This window comes from Coturnix japonica, chromosome 2, assembly GCF_001577835.2.
Source record: "Coturnix japonica isolate 7356 chromosome 2, Coturnix japonica 2.1, whole genome shotgun sequence".
Classification (NCBI taxonomy): domain Eukaryota; kingdom Metazoa; phylum Chordata; class Aves; order Galliformes; family Phasianidae; genus Coturnix; species Coturnix japonica.
Genome location: NC_029517.1, coordinates 54,932,305 through 54,951,989, shown reverse-complemented (window position 1 = coordinate 54,951,989; position 19,685 = coordinate 54,932,305). Strand labels below are relative to the sequence as shown.

At 39.7% G+C, this 19,685-nt stretch overlaps 1 protein-coding gene across 1 annotated transcript in view; it reads right to left on the bottom strand.

Moving 5' to 3' along the window:
* Positions 1-11,473: 11,473 nt before the first annotated feature.
* The window catches only part of BASP1 (brain abundant membrane attached signal protein 1), a 47,597-nt gene continuing 39,385 nt past the window's right edge, over positions 11,474-19,685 (bottom strand). The window contains exon 2 of the mRNA XM_015854432.2: positions 11,474-13,110. Coding sequence (XP_015709918.1) covers positions 12,367-13,101 — 735 coding nt within the window. The 5' untranslated portion in view covers positions 13,102-13,110 and the 3' untranslated portion in view covers positions 11,474-12,366. The remainder of the gene's footprint in view (positions 13,111-19,685) is intronic.

The window sequence follows — 19,685 nt, the reverse complement described above, 5'->3', positions numbered from 1 at the left end:
CTGAACTGTAGTAAAGAAACTGAGAAATGTTGCATAATATGAAATTAATACAAAGTAAAAGTGTGTTTTCTTCTATCCTTTCTACTCCCTGCCCTCTCCCACTCCCCCTGCCCCTCCCCAAGCATCTCTTGGGAACTGTTCTGAACTTCTACTTAGGCAACTACTTTAACTGTAAGTAAATCACAGAATCCCCAAATGCCTTGGGTTGTAGAGGATCTAATAATCACCTAGTTCCAACCCCCTGCCATAGGTAGGGTTGCCACCTACTAAATCAGGTACTAGATCCATTTGCCAGGGTAGTAAATTTTTTAAAAAGTATTTTGTCTTTCTCACAAGGGGTGGGAAAGTATCTCATAAAATATATTCATGAACAGAGTTGTGATATCTGTCATTGTCTGAGTTATCAGCCATTGCAGGAGTGGTTTCACTTATCATACGGCACCACTGGGTTCCAGTTGCCACAGACTTTACAGAATGACAGGGCCCATTGTAGCAGCTGTATGTAATGGGAGTATATATACTGCTATTTGTCTGTCATTGTGAAATCAACTAATCAAATACAGTAGTATTCATTCCATGGGTAAAGCTGCCAAAGTACATTAAATAGTTCCATTTAATGATTCAAAATGGTATCAATTCTGCAAAACAAAAGATGATGAGTATTATGGACTGTTGAAACAGCTATGCCAAGTACTTCACATATAGCAGAAATTTAGAATACTTCCATGAAAGCAAAGTATAAGAACTGAAAAAAAAAAAAAAAAATGGTAACTTTTCAAATGGAAAAATAAATTTAAACCATACTGCCATTTCTACTCTCTAAGATCTTTATTAACTGAATCAAAGAAGAGAAAATGAGCTTTCATTTTTTATTACTGTGTTTAGGTTTTAGTACAATGGCTCAAGGAATTCCTTACTTATTCAGTAACTTCTGCTGACTGGCCCAATTGCACACTCCATAAGAAATTAATGTTTCTTATTTGTAAAAGATAAAGCTGTTCAATAAAGATTAGGGACTTCAGGGGAGTATTATATATAGTTACAGGCAGGCACTAAAATACCTGCCCATATCTGCTATGTGATGAAACAATGGAGAAATTCTATACATTAGCAGGGCAAAATGCCCTCCTGTTTCAGATATCAGATACTTTGGGCACCACGCATGCACAAACTGCCCAGATCTTGTAGAAGAACACAGCAAACTTCTCAGTTCCAGTTTTAATAACAGAAAAAAAAAACTCAAGCATCTTACCTAGGTACAGTTGCCCCAGATGAACAAATCTTTTATTTTCTTTCTTCCTTCATTTTAACAGTGTTAATGATTATTTGAACAGGACAGTTATTCTGACAAAAACCACAGCAAGTTGTACACCCAGTCTGGTCTTTCAGTTCATTGAGCTTTAGATTAACTTGGCCAAAATAAAACTGGAGGAGTGCAAGGAGATAGAAACGATGGTGCTTTTCAAGACTGTAGAAACAAAGCCCATCAGTTTTGCAGATTGTGCTGAACTTTATATATTAGTGGATGCCAGGAGACAAGAAGAAGTATGGAAGGAGATGTACTCACAGAGTTTTTGATTGGAATGTCTTTGAAAGTATCCTCAGAATTGTCAGTTCCTGAGTTTCAAATGGATCTAATTACTCTTGTGCACACAGTGGAGTCACTTCTAAGAACTTTCTGATGTTTATAGTAGCTGAGTGGAAATACATACACATGGTCTCAAGAAAGTCTGATTGAGCTTCAAGTCTCTATCCTCATCATTCCCTCCTTGTGCCAAAAATAAAAGTATTAGAAAATAATTCTCTCTTAGGGGGGAAAAAGGAGCTTAAAATTTTGTGGTTTCTCCTACATCTACCCCAGCTTTAAATTAACCCAGTACTAGCATAGCTATGCATAGGCCAACACAAAGGAAAAAGCACAGAATAGCAATGATTGCTCAGCAGTCAGCATGTACGTGGGGCAGGGATTTTCCAGGTTATTTTTATCTGTTTGATCACTACAATTTGCTGGTCCAATTCTGCCACATCAGCAGATGTACTTCTTAAAAGAAAGCCTCATCCAGTTTTGCACAGGCAGCACTCTGAGAGTTTTCAGGGTTACTAGCACTTTCAATCAGAGATCCATTGTGAACTGCACGTCTAACTAAAGCCCATAACTATTAGAAAATTCTCACCACTGCTGGACATCTAAATATCCCCAAGACCATTTGTAACAGCTGATGATGTTGCCCAGTTGAAACAGCAATATATTTATCTGCCTATCGCAAGCTGAGACATGAACAGGAGCACTACAAATATATATCCAAGAGAAGACAATGACCAAAATACATGCTATTGTTTCTCATGTGTAGTTTGATTGGTGCATACAGGAAAAAGTAAACAGCTTTGCCTATTGATGGTCTGAAAAATAAAAGAATTACTAAATCAAATCATGCAAGGGGGACAGGGAGAAGCATTTTTTCTGGGCACTCAGAAAATACTTCAAAAAATATTTTAAAAGGAGATACTCAGTATCCCGGAGTAACAGCATGCTGCTATTGAAATACAGCACCAGAGGATTTATTTGAGATGGAAGTGTACCTTGTACTGCCCTTAAACCTGCTGAAGGCAATCTACAGTGAATTATTATTCCATGAAAGCAGATATAGTCTTACTCTTACTTATTCACTTGAAGGAAGAGAGTTTTCACTGGAGCAATCTGAAGTCATCCTAGAACCACAGAAAACTTCTAAGTCTTTGACAAGGCTTTTCATTCCCTCACCTTCAGGGAGATACACCCATATCCATATAACTCCTGACCAATATTTCTTCTCAGATCTTTAGTCTCCCTGCAGCAGTTCCATGGCTTCTTCAGGTGAGAGGCAGCCCTGAAGCCCACCGCAGGTAAACCTGACAAGGCCAGGGCACATGGCCGCCCTTGCCCACACAGTCAGCCCAGGTTTGGCAGCACATGTGGCAGACAGAAGTTGCTTATAAAGTGATCTCTTTGCATGAACAAGGTCATTTCTTTTTCATGCCTTTGTTTACTACAAGATGCTTCTAAGGAGAAGGCTGAATGTGGTGCCTGTCCAGAAATACAGGAACTCTCTGGAAAGCATCTGGGATGTGTCACATGTTCCTCTTCAGTGAATAGTTTGGCCACTGCAGGAAAATGTTACTTCAAATGCCTAAAGCATAGCTCAGGGAAGAGAAGAAAATAATTATTGAGGGTATGGCTAGAGCAGTAGAAACAAACAAATATCAAGGTGGGAGATAAGGAGGAAAAGAATAGCAGACTGCAATTTTCTCCATGCTTTCAGATGCAGACAAAAATCCTATTCTTTCTGCATAGATTTACTGGCCTGCAGCATATGCTGGCTTGTTCAGACACTCAGATGGGACCTCATCTCCATGCCCACACAAAATAGTGCTTCAAAAGTCACCATCCTGGCCTAGCATAGTGCCTGCAATTTTCTGACAATCCCCTTTTAACTTTGGCTAAATCTTCTATGCCTTCCTCACACTCTTGTTGGAAATATTACATATCATATTACAGGGCAGTAGCTGTGGTCTTGTTCTTTACTTTTATTTTATTTTACATTTTTGCATACTAGTGGGGTAAGACTTTTCTAGTCTGCCAAAAAATACCACTGAGTACACCAAAATATACGTGCACATATTTGTAATCCAAATTTGCTTGGATTAAGTCTCAGAAACATAAACATTAAAGAAGCTTAGCTTTCAAAGATGGATCTTTTCTTTAAAAGTGGGGGGGGGGGGGGGGGGGGGGCATGTCTTTCTGCTAGACTTGGAAGTCAGAGAATTATAGAATCACAAAATTGAAGGTATTGGAACGGACCTCAAGAGTCCAACCTTCAAGGACCTTCCAGTCATCATAAGTGTTGCTTTTAGAGAAAAGCAGTATTTGTCCTCATATACATTTCTTGTACTCTGCCTCCTCCACTGCAATACTGTATGTGATCCCCTTTGTGTAATTCGGCTCTCCTCAGGAAGCAGCCTGTATCATTGTCACCTTAACTCTACCATGAGGTTAGACACCACTGTATATCTTCATCCATGTTTTAGTTACATTTACATCCCAGTTTTAGCTGTTCATATGACCCAGAGGAGAACTCTCAAGCTCAGCATGCTAACATCTACCAGCAGCCCCTACTTTTTCAGCATGACAGAGATGAGGGCAATGTGAGACATCCAATGCCCATTAAAACCCAGTGTCTGTTTTTTCATAGTCCTGACATTGGTATGGACGTGCCAAAGCCAGAGTTAAGTTTATCAAATACAACAGAGCTCAAGTTGGATGGAGGAGGCCCATTTAAAGAATTGGGTCATCACCTGTTCTAGGGCCCACTGATCCTTGCAGATTGAACCAGAGAAGCAACGTCGGATATGGATGCATGGGCAGTGGGAGTATAATGAAAACAGAGCTTCTCTTCAAATCTCACCCAGAAATAGTCCACTATTAGACACTGCTAAGCTAGAACATCAAAACTTGGAGTAAAGCAAAATTAAAGTGTACTATATTTAAGAGCAGCTTGATGAACTGGCTTAAATTTAATATTTATTAAAAAGTACACAGCTCTCCTTCCCAGTACCACTGTACTGTATTCTCCAATCCTTCTTCAAGTGCATATATAGAAATATGCTGATCCTTATATTGTCCCTCTTGTCTCACATAAGCATTGTGACACATAATTCTTTGATAAATATTTCAAATCAACTGTTTTAGAAGTTACATTACATTCATATTTAGTTCTGACACACTGCCACAATTCAAATCCAATTCTGTCTCTTATTGGTTTATCACTAAGGTTGATAGATTAATTATCTCACATCCAATCATGCAATGCTACCTGTCATAGTGGGATATTCTATTGCTAATACGCTTATTATTATTAATATTATTATTATTATTAAGATCTATATGAAATAATTGTAAATAAAAGGAGTTTCATTCAGTTTGGTAGAGATTTGTTGACTATGCCAGCTGATGGATTAGCCACTGCTGTTCCAAATTTTCTCTCTGTTTTAGGATGAGGTGCGTGGTCAAGCTAAACTAGCTTATCTTCAAAAATTAAACTATAAAGATTTGCTTTCATGAATGTCTTTGAAAAACTGCCAAACACAAAAATTATTGTTTTAAATAAAATGTTGGAAGAGGTTCCAAAGTAGTGTCAGAACCTCTTCTGCTGGGAAAGGTTATTCAATGTTTAATAGGACTGAAATTTTCCTTTACAGTATTGTCATTATCAGCTACTGTTGTTTGCTTCCTTTTATTTAAGAATAAACAAAATGAAGTGCAGCTGACAAAGTTCAGATAATCGGACAGAGCAGCAGAGCTTAAACCAACAATTCACTTGGCACACAGACGTGATATCTTTTGAAATCTCCATAAGGTCTTTTAGCTTACAGTGAGCCAATTCAGAATCCTGGACTGCTGCAGAATAAAGGTTTTGCTCTTTCAGGCTTGCACCTATTTCTAGCAATATAATTTTTTTTATTTTTATTTTTTTTCCAATTTTTCCACCATGTCAGTTGATATTCTACTTGGGAAACATATAAAGTTTTACATTGTCCAGAATACTGAAAGTAATGCCAGAACTCCACCAAATAAATAAATAAATAAGAGCCAGAAAAACTTTATTAGTAGAGCATCAGTATGGTCTGCCACTGCAGCAAGCTATTCTCATTAACACATAATAAACCAAAACTTGATAGAAAGCCAATAAAACAGGGATAGGGGAAAAGGAGTGCTAAAAATGACAGCCACTGGAACAGAAAGACCACAAGTCCAGCAGCTGGCTTCCTGCCACACTGGGTATCTTCAGTAGCTTAGTTTCTCAGGGTAGCTGTGTAGCCTGTGATTAAAACACCAGTCAGGCTGAAGTTTTCACGTATGTTATAAAGACATTCTATAGTTAGTAGTTAGCATGACAGCCTGGCAGCTATGAGCTTTGCCGTGCCTGTCCCATTCCCAAACTGAAAAGACCATCTTGGGAGAGAATCCTGTGCCACGCTGTGTTTCTGAACTGGCTGGAACTGAGTGGAGAGAAAAAAATAGTTGGATTCTATTGCTTCTCTCCATCCTAATGTGAATGGTTCTATTCTTCTATATCTTGTGAGCCCGGTATGATATGTTTACTTTTCACATGAGACTGGATGTTGAATTTTCCCAAGTGTTAATTTAACATTACTGCCTGGTGGAACTGCCAGCGATGTTTAGCAAGTCATTCGTTTTGCAGTGACCTGGTGACATCCCAAATAACAGTTTGATAGGCCTGTGGGATCCTGTGAGAAGATCTCACCTTATCCTCACCATAAGTATCATGCAAAGCCTTTGAATTTTTTCTTTGTAAATAGAAAAAAGTTGTAATTCAATCAGATCTGCACCTCACTGGCTAAGCAATCTCAGTCATCTCAATCAAGTCAAGTTTGTGATGTGCTTGAGTCATCAAGAAGCTCAGTCAGATTCCTGATGCAACAAGAGATACTCAGAGATATGACTCACACTGTGGAGGAAAGAGCAGCTGAAGATGGAGGAATGCATTTAGATAGCCATGAGAGGAAGTGCTGGAATTAATATTTATTGCCAACACAAATAAATATGCTAAAAGAGGAACAAGTATGCCGGCAACAAGTTGAGAGAGACTGGGTAACCTTACAGTGACCAGTTAAGATATAATAATGCTGTCTCAGGAAACAAAAAAATTGTGTCACAAGCACAATTCCTGCACCTGTATTTCAAAATATCCCCTACGTTCCCTCTGCTTAACAACAAAAATCTGAGATACTTCTCAACACACTCCCCAGCTTCTGAAGAAGGGCTGAGGGCTTAATTCCTCCACTTCTTCAAGCTCAGTTCAATACACTGGAATGAAGAGGAGTTCAATGTGATTAAGAGAAAGCAACTTCTATGCGAGACAGAGAACTGATACACATTTCAGTTAGAACAGGCATGTCCAACTCATGGCTGTTGGTCTGCATGGGACCCAACACAGCTGGAATTGTGGCCTGGCTGCTGCCTCTGCTCCCTACCAAGCATCCCAACCCGGCCCGGGGAACACACCCACCTCTCAGCAACAGCCAAATATCAGTGTGCGATTAATGCTATCTGACCTGCAGCTAGGGCACAAGGAGGGTGTAGTGCGGTGCCAGGTCAGGTTATAGCAAATAATTGTGTGCATTTTGATACATTGGCTAAACACAGTCCTGTGAACAGTGAAAAGTACACAGCTGTGCTTTTTGTTTTGATAAAGGAATTTGAGAACTGGTTTCAAGATTGTAAAAAATAAAATCATTATATCTTTTGTATATTTGAAACTTCATTTTCAGTCGACATAAATACATTATGTGGGAATTATCGAATGGAGTGCATAGAGTTGCAATCAGACATTCAACTCAAAAACTTACCATTTCTCTTTATTTCTATAAGCCCTCTCTTATCAATGAAAAACATTACTCACTTTGCAGTCGTGTCTTACTCACGCCATCACTTTTTGGCTGTATATACTTTTGTGAACAAACATTGTCAAGGATGAAGAACAGGAAAAGAAAAATTTCATCAGAAATCTCCAGTGAACGCCTTGAGACCTCACTAAGAGCTGAAGCCACTGACATCAAACCGGATAATGAAGCATTTCTCTCACAAAGGCAAGGTCACATATCCCACTAATTCGGTATTTTTGTTCCTCTCCTTTTTTGCTTTAATAAAGAATATTAAAGATTAAAATAAATGTTGTCATTAATATACACGAACCATATATTGAATTTTATGAGCTTTGCTCCAAAAGTAATGCCTCCTATTTTATCGTGTTGACCCATGATATCAGCAGTGGGTGTTGGTGGTATGGCAGTAGAGGCTGAACCTTCCTGCCAATATTTCCTTACATGTTGTTGCTGTGCAATGATTGGTAGCAGAGGGGCAGTCTGACAAAATGGCATCTGACATGGAAGTTCATATGAAGCAAAGGAGTGGAACTGAATTCTTCCACATGAAAAAATGGCACCTGTTGACATTCATTGAAGCTTGGTGAATGCTTATGGACTCCAAACCATGGATGTGAGCACAGTGAGGAGCTGATGATATGTTTCAGCAGTGGCCACAGAGAAAGCAAGTCACCTTCACTGGTGCAGTTATTTATGAGTTGAGCATGCGTGCATTCATAGTTAATGAAGTGACTATGTGTCTTGTAGCTGAGAATTTGCTCTATCAAATAGTGCTGTTATACTCTTTGCATCAATTGTAATCTCCATGGAAAAAAATAGAAGGTATTACTTTTGGAGTGACCTTTGCGTATAAGGCTCGAGATAATTTATGTTTACTCAACATGGCCGACGAAAGCCAAAATGTTGGACACCCATGAATTAGGAGTTGGAACAAAGGGAAAACAAACTGGAAAGCCAGTAACCTTAGATACATACAGCTGTCTAATCTCATACCTAGAAGTGCTGTCACATACAGCATCAATGCATCCTGAAATGCTTTGTTTTAAACTTGCTTCACAGAAGTGTCTGTCCCATGTACATGTACAGAAACCAGCTTCAGTGTGGCTCTGAGGTGGCTAATTCTAGTTGCTTTTCCATCTCAGAATTCCATTATTAAAACACATATACAAACCATATTAAATCACATATACAAATATGTATATGTATACAAGTATATTGTTTATACAGTGATAAAAATAAATAAAGGTTAAGTTGCTCCTTTTTTAGCAGCAGCTGCTGTGAAAACTTGAATGAAGCCAATGGCACTGACCTTCCTGTTGCTGAAGGGACAGAAACAAATTCTTGATGATCTCCAAGGAAAAACAAGAGAGACTTTGCAAACATATCTCTGTAGGGGCTTTAAACAATAGCAATGGTTCTTTCCCAGGGTTGAGTTTCTCTATTCCTTTGGCATGCTTTCATGAAAGGGCTGGGTCTTTGAGGTTATCTGTAATGTGCTTACACTCAAACCATTAACATGCCTGTTGGCTCAGTACTCTTTACATACTTTTGTTATTGAAAAGTGATTATAGCTCAGAAAAGGAGGACCTTGGAGATGAGCTTCTGCACCAAGGGGAAAAAAAATAGGGCTCTAACCCCTTTACGTGCCACTTCAGGAAAGGAACATGCTTCATGTTTATATTATCCCCATCATATATACATATTTCATGAGCTCTTTGAGCAGAGGCAGTATCTATCCTTGTGTATCTAGGTGCAGCAACACTATGGAGTAATGGTCTAAACGGGAATGCTTGTGGACTACCAGTTGCACACTTTTAAGTATTTGATAAGACTATGAATAAAAGAATTAAAAATACTGTATGGCTAAGTCTTTGAGAAGATCAAGCACTGAAATGCATCAGTTTTTGGTATCATAGAATCACAGAATCCTAGAATTACTCAGGTTGGAAAAGACCTCAAAGATCATCAAGTCCAACTGCAGCCTAAACCATAGTACCCTAACTCTAACAACCCTCTGCTAAATCATCACTGCCTCTCAGCTTCCCTATAACATGTGCCTACTTCCATGCCTGTATGTTAGTGATTTCCAGTCACATGGAACGACATTCCCTTGCACTACTGACAGCATCAGGAAGAAATTTCCTTTAACAAGCAAGTTGTGAGAACTGCAGCATGTATGGGAAGAGTATTCTGTCAACAGCTGCAAAACTGCTTGGTTTGGATACAGCTGTGGGGTACAGGAGTATTTTTAACTGCCCCAAAGAATTAAAGTAAGACTACTTGTAAGACCTTCTCGCCAGGTCTAAGCATGCCAACTGAAGACATTTCATGAGAAAACAAAGCATTGTCAAATAGATTGTCATCTGTTTTAATAACAGAGATTAAGTGCTACTTTGAAAGTTTTATTGAAAGTGAATGGGTGTGGTATCAGACGAGGCATGTTATTGTCAGTAGGCATGCTTGCAGCCATCCCAGTAAATAATTTACATACCTGTTCTCTACTGGCAAGCACTTCCAGCCTGAAGGCAAAGCATCAGCTTAGTCCCACCAGCGCTGCATTGGTTCTGTACTGCATCACTGCGAAGTACTGCAGGATCTCTGCACGCCTCTTCTTCATCCTGGACCTCTCATGAAGCTCATGGAGGAGTCCTTGGCAAAAATTTTCCCTCTCCAAGACACATCTACACTGGGGAACAATGGCAGAGGGCTTCTACAGGTTTGCTAGAAAGCTGCTGACTTGACCTCACAAGAATGCCGTAGGTCATGACAGCTGTATAAGCAAAAACTTTGGTGAACTACGCGAAGGGGCTAATCTGCCTAACCCGTGCAGTACTTCACCTCTTTTGTCTGAGAAATCTGCCTTCATTTTAAGCCACAGTACTGATCTTTGTGTAAAAGAATCCAGTTTGTTTTGATATGTTGTGCAGGAAATCAACTCCTTTACATTAATGATGCAAAAACTTGATGGTGGTACCAGATTCATGCAAGTATTTGGCCTGATATGAAACCAGGAGGACTGCTGCTGACTGTTCCAGTAAGTTTTCCCTGGGTGGACCAAGGCACATCACTATCCCCAGCTTGAAATAAGACCCCCAGATTTCTAAACAAAATAAAGGATGAAAATTGTGAAAGTCTGTAAAGAGAATGATCCTCACTGTGTGAAGGGAGAATTTGTGAAATAATATATATAATTTTAAGGCACTATCTGCCTTCTTTATTATAAATACAAGATAATCTATCTCTTTGGAATGTGTATAAACTGTGTTTCCATTTTCCATTGGCCTCTTCTCTCAGAACCTGTGCTCAATCCAAGAGCTTGCTGGTGGACAGGCTGAAAATGCTGCTTTCACACGTATTGTGAATTCTGCACCTCATCTGTGCCCTGCAAGGACACTGCTCAGAAGAAACTGCACTTATCAGTTATCTGCTGAGTGAAAATGGGGCAAAAAGCAAAACTACTGAAGAATGTTGTTTCTGCTAGGCTAAGCTCTGCTGAGCTGCACAAAGTTAATTGTACTTGAAATCAACAGATTCAGCCTCTTTTGACAGCTGCATTTCATCTTCTCCACAGTGGCAATGGGAAAAAGAACAAACTGTATCAACACTGGGAATATGTTAATTGGACTAGGATTAAATGCAATTGTGTTGTTTTAAGAGATCAGGTTATCAAATCCACTGTCTTACTCGCAGTTAAAACCTGGCCAGCATTCCTCTGGCTCTTTGAAACAGCGAGAGTGCTTTTTGGATGTTAGATAGGCATTTCAACCCTGCCTGGAATTAAACACATATGAGAGGTACTGTCCACCTGCCACTTCCAGCCTCACCTGTGAATGCTTGTGGCTGCTGAAGCAGGAGTATATAGCAGCATGATTCTAGGACTGTGAGGCTGATGATACTTTGTTTACCTCTATTTTGCTATAAATGGGAGAGTCAGCAGCCCCAGATGTAATGTTTCTGCTCTGGGTGTAAGTATTTCCTATGCCAAATTCCTAATGTGAAAGTGGAGATTTAATCAGTCTTTACGCTTTTATATTTTTTAAATTATTTAACTTTTATTACTGTTGCACCATTTATACAATTACATATAATTTCAATGCATCCATTGTACATTTTGTTTTTTTCATTTGTTTTCCAATGAGTGTGTGTTGGTGTCTGTGACACAGAATGGAAGAGAAACTGGAACTGCAATGAACGCAGACTTTTCATTTCCACTGACCAATAAACAGAACTACAGGTGCACCCAACCACGGACATGCATTAACTCGTCATGAGAAATCTAGGAAGGCTAAGTAGGATGAGAATGCTTTTTACTCCCAAAAAATATTTGGAGAGGAAGAATTGGAGGATTGGCATTGAGAAATATGTGGACAGCTAAGTGGGTTTTGTCTGAAAGTTGGCATTCATCCACTGCATAAAAAAAATATCAAAATAAGAAAGGCTGTAAATAAAAAAACCACAGAAAATACTGCTTTCATAAAGATCTGATTGCCTTGGCACAAACCCAGTGGGCAGAATCAAACGCATCACTCCCAAACCCCATTACAGAACAAAAAGAAGATTTTGATACATTGGTGGAGTGCATTTACAGCAGTTCAGATACAAAAGATGTGCTGTACTTTCAGACATCCATCTATTTTACTTTTTTTCTTTTTCTTTTCTTTTGTTTTTTAATCCAGGACTTGTGTCAAGTTGGCAGAAAGTATATTAGATATTTCCCCACAAAAATACTATTTGGATTCTCCCCCCTCCCTCCCTCCCAACTTGATGGGACATCCTTTTCATTATTTTTTTTTTTTCCTTTTTTTCCTTCTCTTTCTGGGCAATACTTTTTGTTATTTCAGATCTGAAACAAGTTAGTATAGCTGAAAAAATAAAAAAAAGACACAGGTTGTTTTAAGTGGTTGTTTCAACAGGCTGTCCAATTTAATCTTGCACTGCTATGGTTTGATCCGAATTAGTCGCTGGGGCTTCAGAAGGTTTCGCTTCCTCTGGTGGGGCTGATGGTTCCGAGGCCTTGGCAGTGGAACTAGGTGCTGCTGTAGCTGCTACGGTCTCCTTGGAAGAAGGTGCAGCCTCGCTGCTGCTAGGTTTTGAGTCTGAAGCTGGGGCCACTTCGCTTTTAGTTTCTTGGGCTGCAGGTGTTGCGGGAGCCTCAGTCTTTTTGGCTTCCCCGTCCTCTTTGCTCTTGTCATCTGCTTTGCTGGGAGCTGTGGCTTCTGAAGGCTGGGAAGCTTTTGCATCGCTGCTAGGCTCAGAAGTTTTGGGTGCTTCACTACTGGCAGCAGGAGCAGAGGCTGCAGCTGGCTCCTCTTGCTTGGGTGCCTGTTCATTGTTCTTCTGCGGCTCTACTTTTGCATCGACAACTGCCTCTGACTTCTCTGGTTCTGCTTTCTGGGCTTCTTCTTGGGTCACTGTTTTCTCTTTCTCCCCTTCTTTTTCTTCTGTCTTATTGGCAGCAACCTGAGAATCCTTCTCAACCTTCTCCTCTTTGTTGTTCTCCTTCACTTCTGTGGTCTCTGTGGTTTGCTGGGCATCCTCAGCCTCCTTTGGAGTCTCCTCTTCCTCAGTTGCTGCTCCTTCAGCCTTCTTGTCTTTGTCTTTAGCTTTTTCATCATTGACACTGTACCCCTTCTTCTTCTTGCTCAGTTTGCCTCCCATGTTGGAGCTCTGTAACAGAAAAAAGAAAGAGGTGGTTATTCAAATTGTTTATCACCAAGAGAATCAAAAGCTGATCAACTGAGTTACAGGAAAAACAATTCAGTCTCCTGAAATGTTTTTTTCATTTGTTTTCCAATGAGTGGGGACTTTAACCATTGGGTTTGCTGCTAGCAGCCAAGCACACCCAACGTGATGAGCACCACTGCCACCAGGCCACCATCCCACACAGCCCCAGAGCACTGCCGTCCCAGGACTACTGCCACATTCCTTATGTGCAGTCCTGCTCCAAGACTGTCAAAAGAAGGGCATCACACACAGCGAGGACCTCATCTGCATCATGCCTCATGTTCATACAAGTGGAATGGATACAGACCAGAAATCCTGAGCACAGACTACATATAGAAAGATCGCTGCCCCTCAGCAAGGCAGCTAAAGTAATATGACTGCTTCTGAATGATGTATAATGCATGATATCACGCAATAAAAGGTAGAGAGGAAAAAGAGAGGCGCATGCTTTGACCCATGTTTTCAAGCACCAGAAGTGATCAGGTGTGCAGTTCAGCTGCTTAATAGAGCTGATATGGTTACAACTGTTGAGCACATGTAACTATACAGGTATTTATATACCCTATGTGTGGGAGTCTTCACTAAGAATATTTAAAATCTTCCATAGTTCCTGGAAGCAAATTGAATCTATTAAAACAGGGAAATGCTTTCCTGTTTTCTTTCCTGATACATTGCTTCCCTCGTGGACTTGAAAATCCCTAGGATTGCCTAAAAGACAGTCTCTATGTTCTAAAACAAAGGTGTTGTTCATCCTCAGCAAAAGGTTAACAAAACCATAAATTCCTTGTTTCGTGCTATTTGAAAACAATTGAAAAGGAAATTTTTTCACAGTACTGCTAAATAAATATGTAAGAGCTTCTCTAAGTAGAGATGAATCATTCTCATTTTCTGTTTTTAAAAAGTAGATCTTATCTTTTTCTCACACCTTACAAAATTGTGAATACAGGCGAGCTCATAGAATGCTATATAGTAAACTATTTTAAATATCAATGAGAACCAGCTGCTTCTCAGTAGTTTTCCAGCAGAGATCTTTCTCAAGAAGAAGAATTTGCCAATATTGTTGAAGGGTTAGCACACAGCCCTGTAAAGCGGTAATCTAATATTGCTAAAACACTACTTTATTGTCTGGGGTTTTATGGGTAATGCCACTAAAAGGATTAACTTCCACAGAGCTGCAGTTGAGCAACCTAATCTCTACCTTCAGGGCAGAGATACCAGGTCTGACTAGGGGAAGAATATGGATGTTAGTTGTTTTCTAGACTTCTTGGTACTCCAGCTTCCTGTCTGTGTATAGTTAAAGCCGAAATATTTGAAAGGGCTTTTTGCAAGTCAGAAGGATTAGAGATGTATACTGAATTCATGTGTGTATCCCAATTTGCAATCCCTAATTACATATGTAAATGTTTCCCAGTGAAGCTTAATTTTATTTGCTGTATCTGCTGTATTTTTCCAGATTTGCTATTCTGTGTATAGGAACTCACAAAGATTTACTTTTTCATATACACAGACACAAATAAATAATAAATAAATAAATAAATAAAGCTTTTAACTACATATAAAGCTAGGCAGAGAGTGCATGTGCCTAAGGACCTTTGATAAGCAGAGAAGCATTCATATGAGAAAAGTGCTCCCAAGCTATGAACAGAAACATGCACTGTCTTTGCTTGGAGGTAAGATACAAAATTGCTGAGTCTCAATTTGCATCACAGCCAGCTGGCTCGAGAGAGTGGAGAAGATGGAGACTATCATTACACTCTATTAGTAAATATTTACAGCTACAAATGGACTGCCATAACAGAACATAATGGACTTGCTTTATAGCAGAACAGATTCAGTCCTTCTGACACCAGATCCTGAATCTCCCTGTTTAAAAGCCTTCATCACAACTATACCAGGCCAACATGCAACCCCCATGGCATAAGAAAGCTCTCCATTACATCCTCCAGCCAGAGTCCCGTGTATTCCACTATCACAAGCAGATGCTGCTCTGGTCCCTGTCCCACTTAATCCCTGCCAGAAGGACAACTCTGCATTGTCCAGAGCAGAGTAGTTAGAAAGCAGACCTTTGAAAACATTCAGAACTAGCTGTACCTAGAAGAAGCCTAGCACATAAATCAAGGCACTGTAGGGATAATACTGCCTAGTGCCATATGAAGGCTGTATGCCAGTGTCCTTCTTGAAAACATCCACAAGGAATTATTTTCCTGTCCTAAGTGTACAACACTAGTGTTAGTCTCTTCATCCAAGCCATTTGGCTTTGCTGTCAATCAGGTTACTTTGTTGTCTAAGCAGTGGTGGGTTTATGAAAACAGGTATTTAAATTAAAAGAAGCAGAGAAAGAGAAAAGGAGAAAGGGAGAAATAAAACTGCTGGAGTGTCATTTATTCAAATAAAACCCCTTGAGAAAATATCTCAGTGAAAAGTTTCACAAGTGAAGTGGCAAACTGCATTAAAACATTAAGGCATAAGGTGTTATGCCTACCCTGCACTACTACCTATACACTAACACTTGCAAGGACTTCTTTGCTTCCCCTGCCAAAGAGATAAAATCTAACAAAAAGGAGAATGACAGTAGTTAAATAAATGTGCATGACAAGCCTTGAAGAAAACTTGTCTACAACTACTTACTTTCGGAAGCTATAGCCAAGTATGCCTTCAGTTACTTGCACTGCCACTGTCCTGTAGTGGTTCTTAGCTCCAGAAACTACCAGCTAAGCGCTCTGTAATAAGTATGTTCAAAAGGAGGGCTCTCAAAAATGTTGGTGCCAAGCACCATTCCTGCAAAATGGAACAGCTTTGTCCCTTCACTGTTTGACAGAAAAATGTCTAGAGACGATCTAGAAGCTTTGATATAAGAAGCAGCAACATATCAGCCATTTTCAGGGACCTGTGATAAACCAGTTGGCACATCAGTGTTTCTGAAAATCAAAGTTAACTACCACACTCCAAAGTCATAAAAGACTTCATCTACTTTCCAGTGTGCTTAGTATGCTTTATCTGCAGTGTTCTTCTCAGAGAGGAAGAAACAGATCCAGCGAGCACTACAGAGGACATCTAAAGAGGAACAAGATTTCTCAAGTTCCTAAGAGCGGCCAGTCATTTTGCTTATCCTGAAGTTTCCATTCTCCTCTAGAAAGCAAGAAGAGAATGGAGAGCTGGCGTGGGTATCTCACTCACTGTAGAGAAGAAATAATCTGGCAGTATTTGCATTACGAAATAACATGTCTACAGATCACCCAGAGAATGTTTAGTACTTTGAAAATGAAATGTTTGTGATAATCAGGATTTCATGGGATAAAAAATGTTAACGAAAACGTTAATAATAAGACCATAATATAGAAGAATTCACAGAAGACTGTTTGAAGACTGAGGTGAAGACTGAGGATAGCAGTGGGTCCCTGGAAAAGAGGAAACACGTACCTACACAGTTTGGGAAAGAAAATATTATTTCCAAGTTATATATTTTAGTTTTTCCTCTCTAATGATCAAGTTCCTATAATTAACCCCTTTCCCTCTCTCTTCTGCCAGTCATGGTTTGTCAGGCCATTTTCTTAAGTGTATATAACTTTCTAAAAGTTTCATTTAGCAAACATTTTCACATCCTATGAAAGGGTCTGGCTCTCATGAGAATGGACAAGCGAGGAATTCCTGTCACCCCTATCCTCAATACAGAAAACAGTACATCACAAAAGGATGAAAAACACAGATAAGCACCTTCACATTACCATCATCTGATTTCCAAAGCTAAATTTCTAAAGCTCCTGTTCAACTTCATGTGGAGCGTGAGGAACTAAGTCCACCTCCAAAAACACAGAGTGCAGGAAGGTAATAGATGCCTTCTGAAATAATGCTGCCCAAAGTGCAATGCAGGCCCTTGCAATGGGTTGGTCCAAACAGTGCCTGGAGCAAGCCAGTTCCCAGGCACAAGCTATCTCACCTCAGCTGCACAAAGGAGTAGTAAAATGCACATTCCTCTCAAAGCAGGATAACAACACACCAAATCAAAGGAAATGCAGATCCCAGAAGCTATCTCAGCCACAGCTGCTCAAAATAAGTTAAAAAGAAAAAATCTTGAAAAAAGCTTTGCATCTCTACACTTCACTGATTATCTTTACATCTCTGTTTTGAAAAGTGAGTGGAAATTTTCATACAAGCGTGTACATAGGAACTTAGGGGAAAAAAAGGGATTTCCAAACATAATTTTCAAAAAATTTTCTGAAACTTTTTGTTGAAGAAAAAGAAGAACTTACTCTTTCTTAAGATATGAAGTACAATTTCATGCTTCCCCTTACATGTACACAAATGCTCCTATCTCACCAACCCCAGCAGTTCACCAGGTTAATTTTAGAAGATGACTATAGCAACCTTCTCTATAGAATTTGGTTCTAGCTCTGTGTTTTAGCCACAAATACCTGCTTCTCTGTTGCCTCTCAGTTGCCCTCACACATCTTCCTTTTCCTCTACTATTATATGGAATAAACAGAGCAGAAATGCTAGGTTTCAGTCAGGTTAAAAGCCTCATCACACTTCAGTAGCAATAACTTTTTCCTCTCTCCTCTCCTCTCCTCTCCTCTCCTCTCCTCTCCTCTCCTCTCCTCTCCTCTCCTTCTCTCTCCTCTCCTTCCTCTCTCTCCTCTCCTCTCCTCTCCTCTCACCTCCCATGTTCTAGTAAAGGGATAGGAACAATCTCTCATGGTCAGGCAGGTTGTGGTGCTGGGAGTCAATGGGAAGCAGGACCCTGACCATCTCTCATCTGGAGACCTATCTCAGGGGTTATATTCAGTCTGTTTATTGTGTTTATTGCTGGCCAATGCTAGTTTTATTATTGTAGATAATAGATAGTAGAAGACCTCTAAGAAGTAGTATTGCCAGTCTAAGGGTCCAATTTGATTATTTTCTTTCTTTATTTAAAGAGGAACTTTTATTTTCTGGTTATTTTAAAAGTCCTGGGGACACATGCTACACAAAAATGGGAATTATACTGTACTTTTTTCATATAACCCATTTGTCATTAACACATGTAAATGATGACAATTTATAATAGATTGCCATTATGAGACTTATAATGATTTAAACACACTGCAGGCAGATATGAAATTGTGTCTGGCTATCTAGCAATTCATAATTGAGTAACTGGTTCTTTTGAGAATTCATACCTGAGAATGACTAAGATCCAAGTGAAATACTTAAGCTCTAAGATATGTATTAATTCATAGGTAAGGAATCTATCAGCAGGTCTATCACAGGCAAAGTCTTTGCTGAAATTATCAACTCATATTAGCATCAACCTCATACCACAATTACTTCACATGCACAATTCATCTTTGCTATTCAACTAGGCAGAATTCCTAAGTAAAAATAAAAGGCATCCGTTATTTGATCAAGAAACAATGAAGATTTTTTGGATTACAGTGATAGCAGCTATCAAAGGCTCCAGACTTTGTCCTCCTCCCTTGGAGGACTGTTCAGCTGAGACCAATGGAACAGAGCTATGGAAGGTCTACCACGCAGTCTGGCTGGTCAGACACCAGCCCCACTTTAGTTTTAGGAGCTTTTGCAGAAATACACTCACCAAGGTGCTGTATTAACTAATCTTTACGCATGTAATCCTCCAATGAAGCCTCTCTTGTGCACTGCTGAACTGTGCACTGTATGAGGACATGCTGCAGAGCTGTTCTGTAGGAACAGCCTCCTGAATGCAATAAGTACACTTCATTTCTTTAGGTTGTTACACCCCTTAGCTTCTCTGGATGTAAAGCCATCTAAAATACAGTAGCAGAACTTGGACCAGTGTGCTGTGCCTTCTCTGTTCCACAAGCAGTATAGAAATGGTGCTCCACTGTGTGCAAACTCCCACTCACCCCAGGCAAGGATGTGCTTTGCAAGCAGAGATCATATCTTCTATCAGATAGGTTAATTTGGATAGAAGTAGCATTATTCCAATTTACCTTAGGCCACTGTCCAATGAGTTTTAGAGCAATCATTATTTGATACTTGTCTATTGCAGACTTCAAATCAGAACCACAGTGGTTTTGCCACCTCTTTTTTTCAGTGAGCCAACACAACACTGTCTTGCCCAGTGGCACAGGTAGAATTGTCAGTGCCTCTAGTTTCATCTCCAGCAGCTCTTCTAAGGCTGTTTTGCACTGTTTGTACAAAAGTAGAAGTCATATTAAAAACTGACCGGCACCGAGGAAGTGTTGAAGTAAAGGGTGATGTAGGTGCTTTGCAGCCTTGCAAAAGTTTGTTCAGTGTTCAGACTGACTGCTGAAATTAAAAATGTTTCCATCCACTTTAATTTTCCTCATCTCTCCCATTCAGTCTACCAGCCATCCTACAGGCTAGAGTCCTACCTCATCTTCAAAGCATTTCTCTTCAGATTACCTGCATATATTCTTCCCGTCAAGCAATAAAAACAGCATGTGGACATGTTCATGCAGATACAAACATGCAGCCAAAAGTCAGCCTGCCCCAGATCGAGATCCTAATCACAGTATTGTTGGGCACATGGTTAGAAG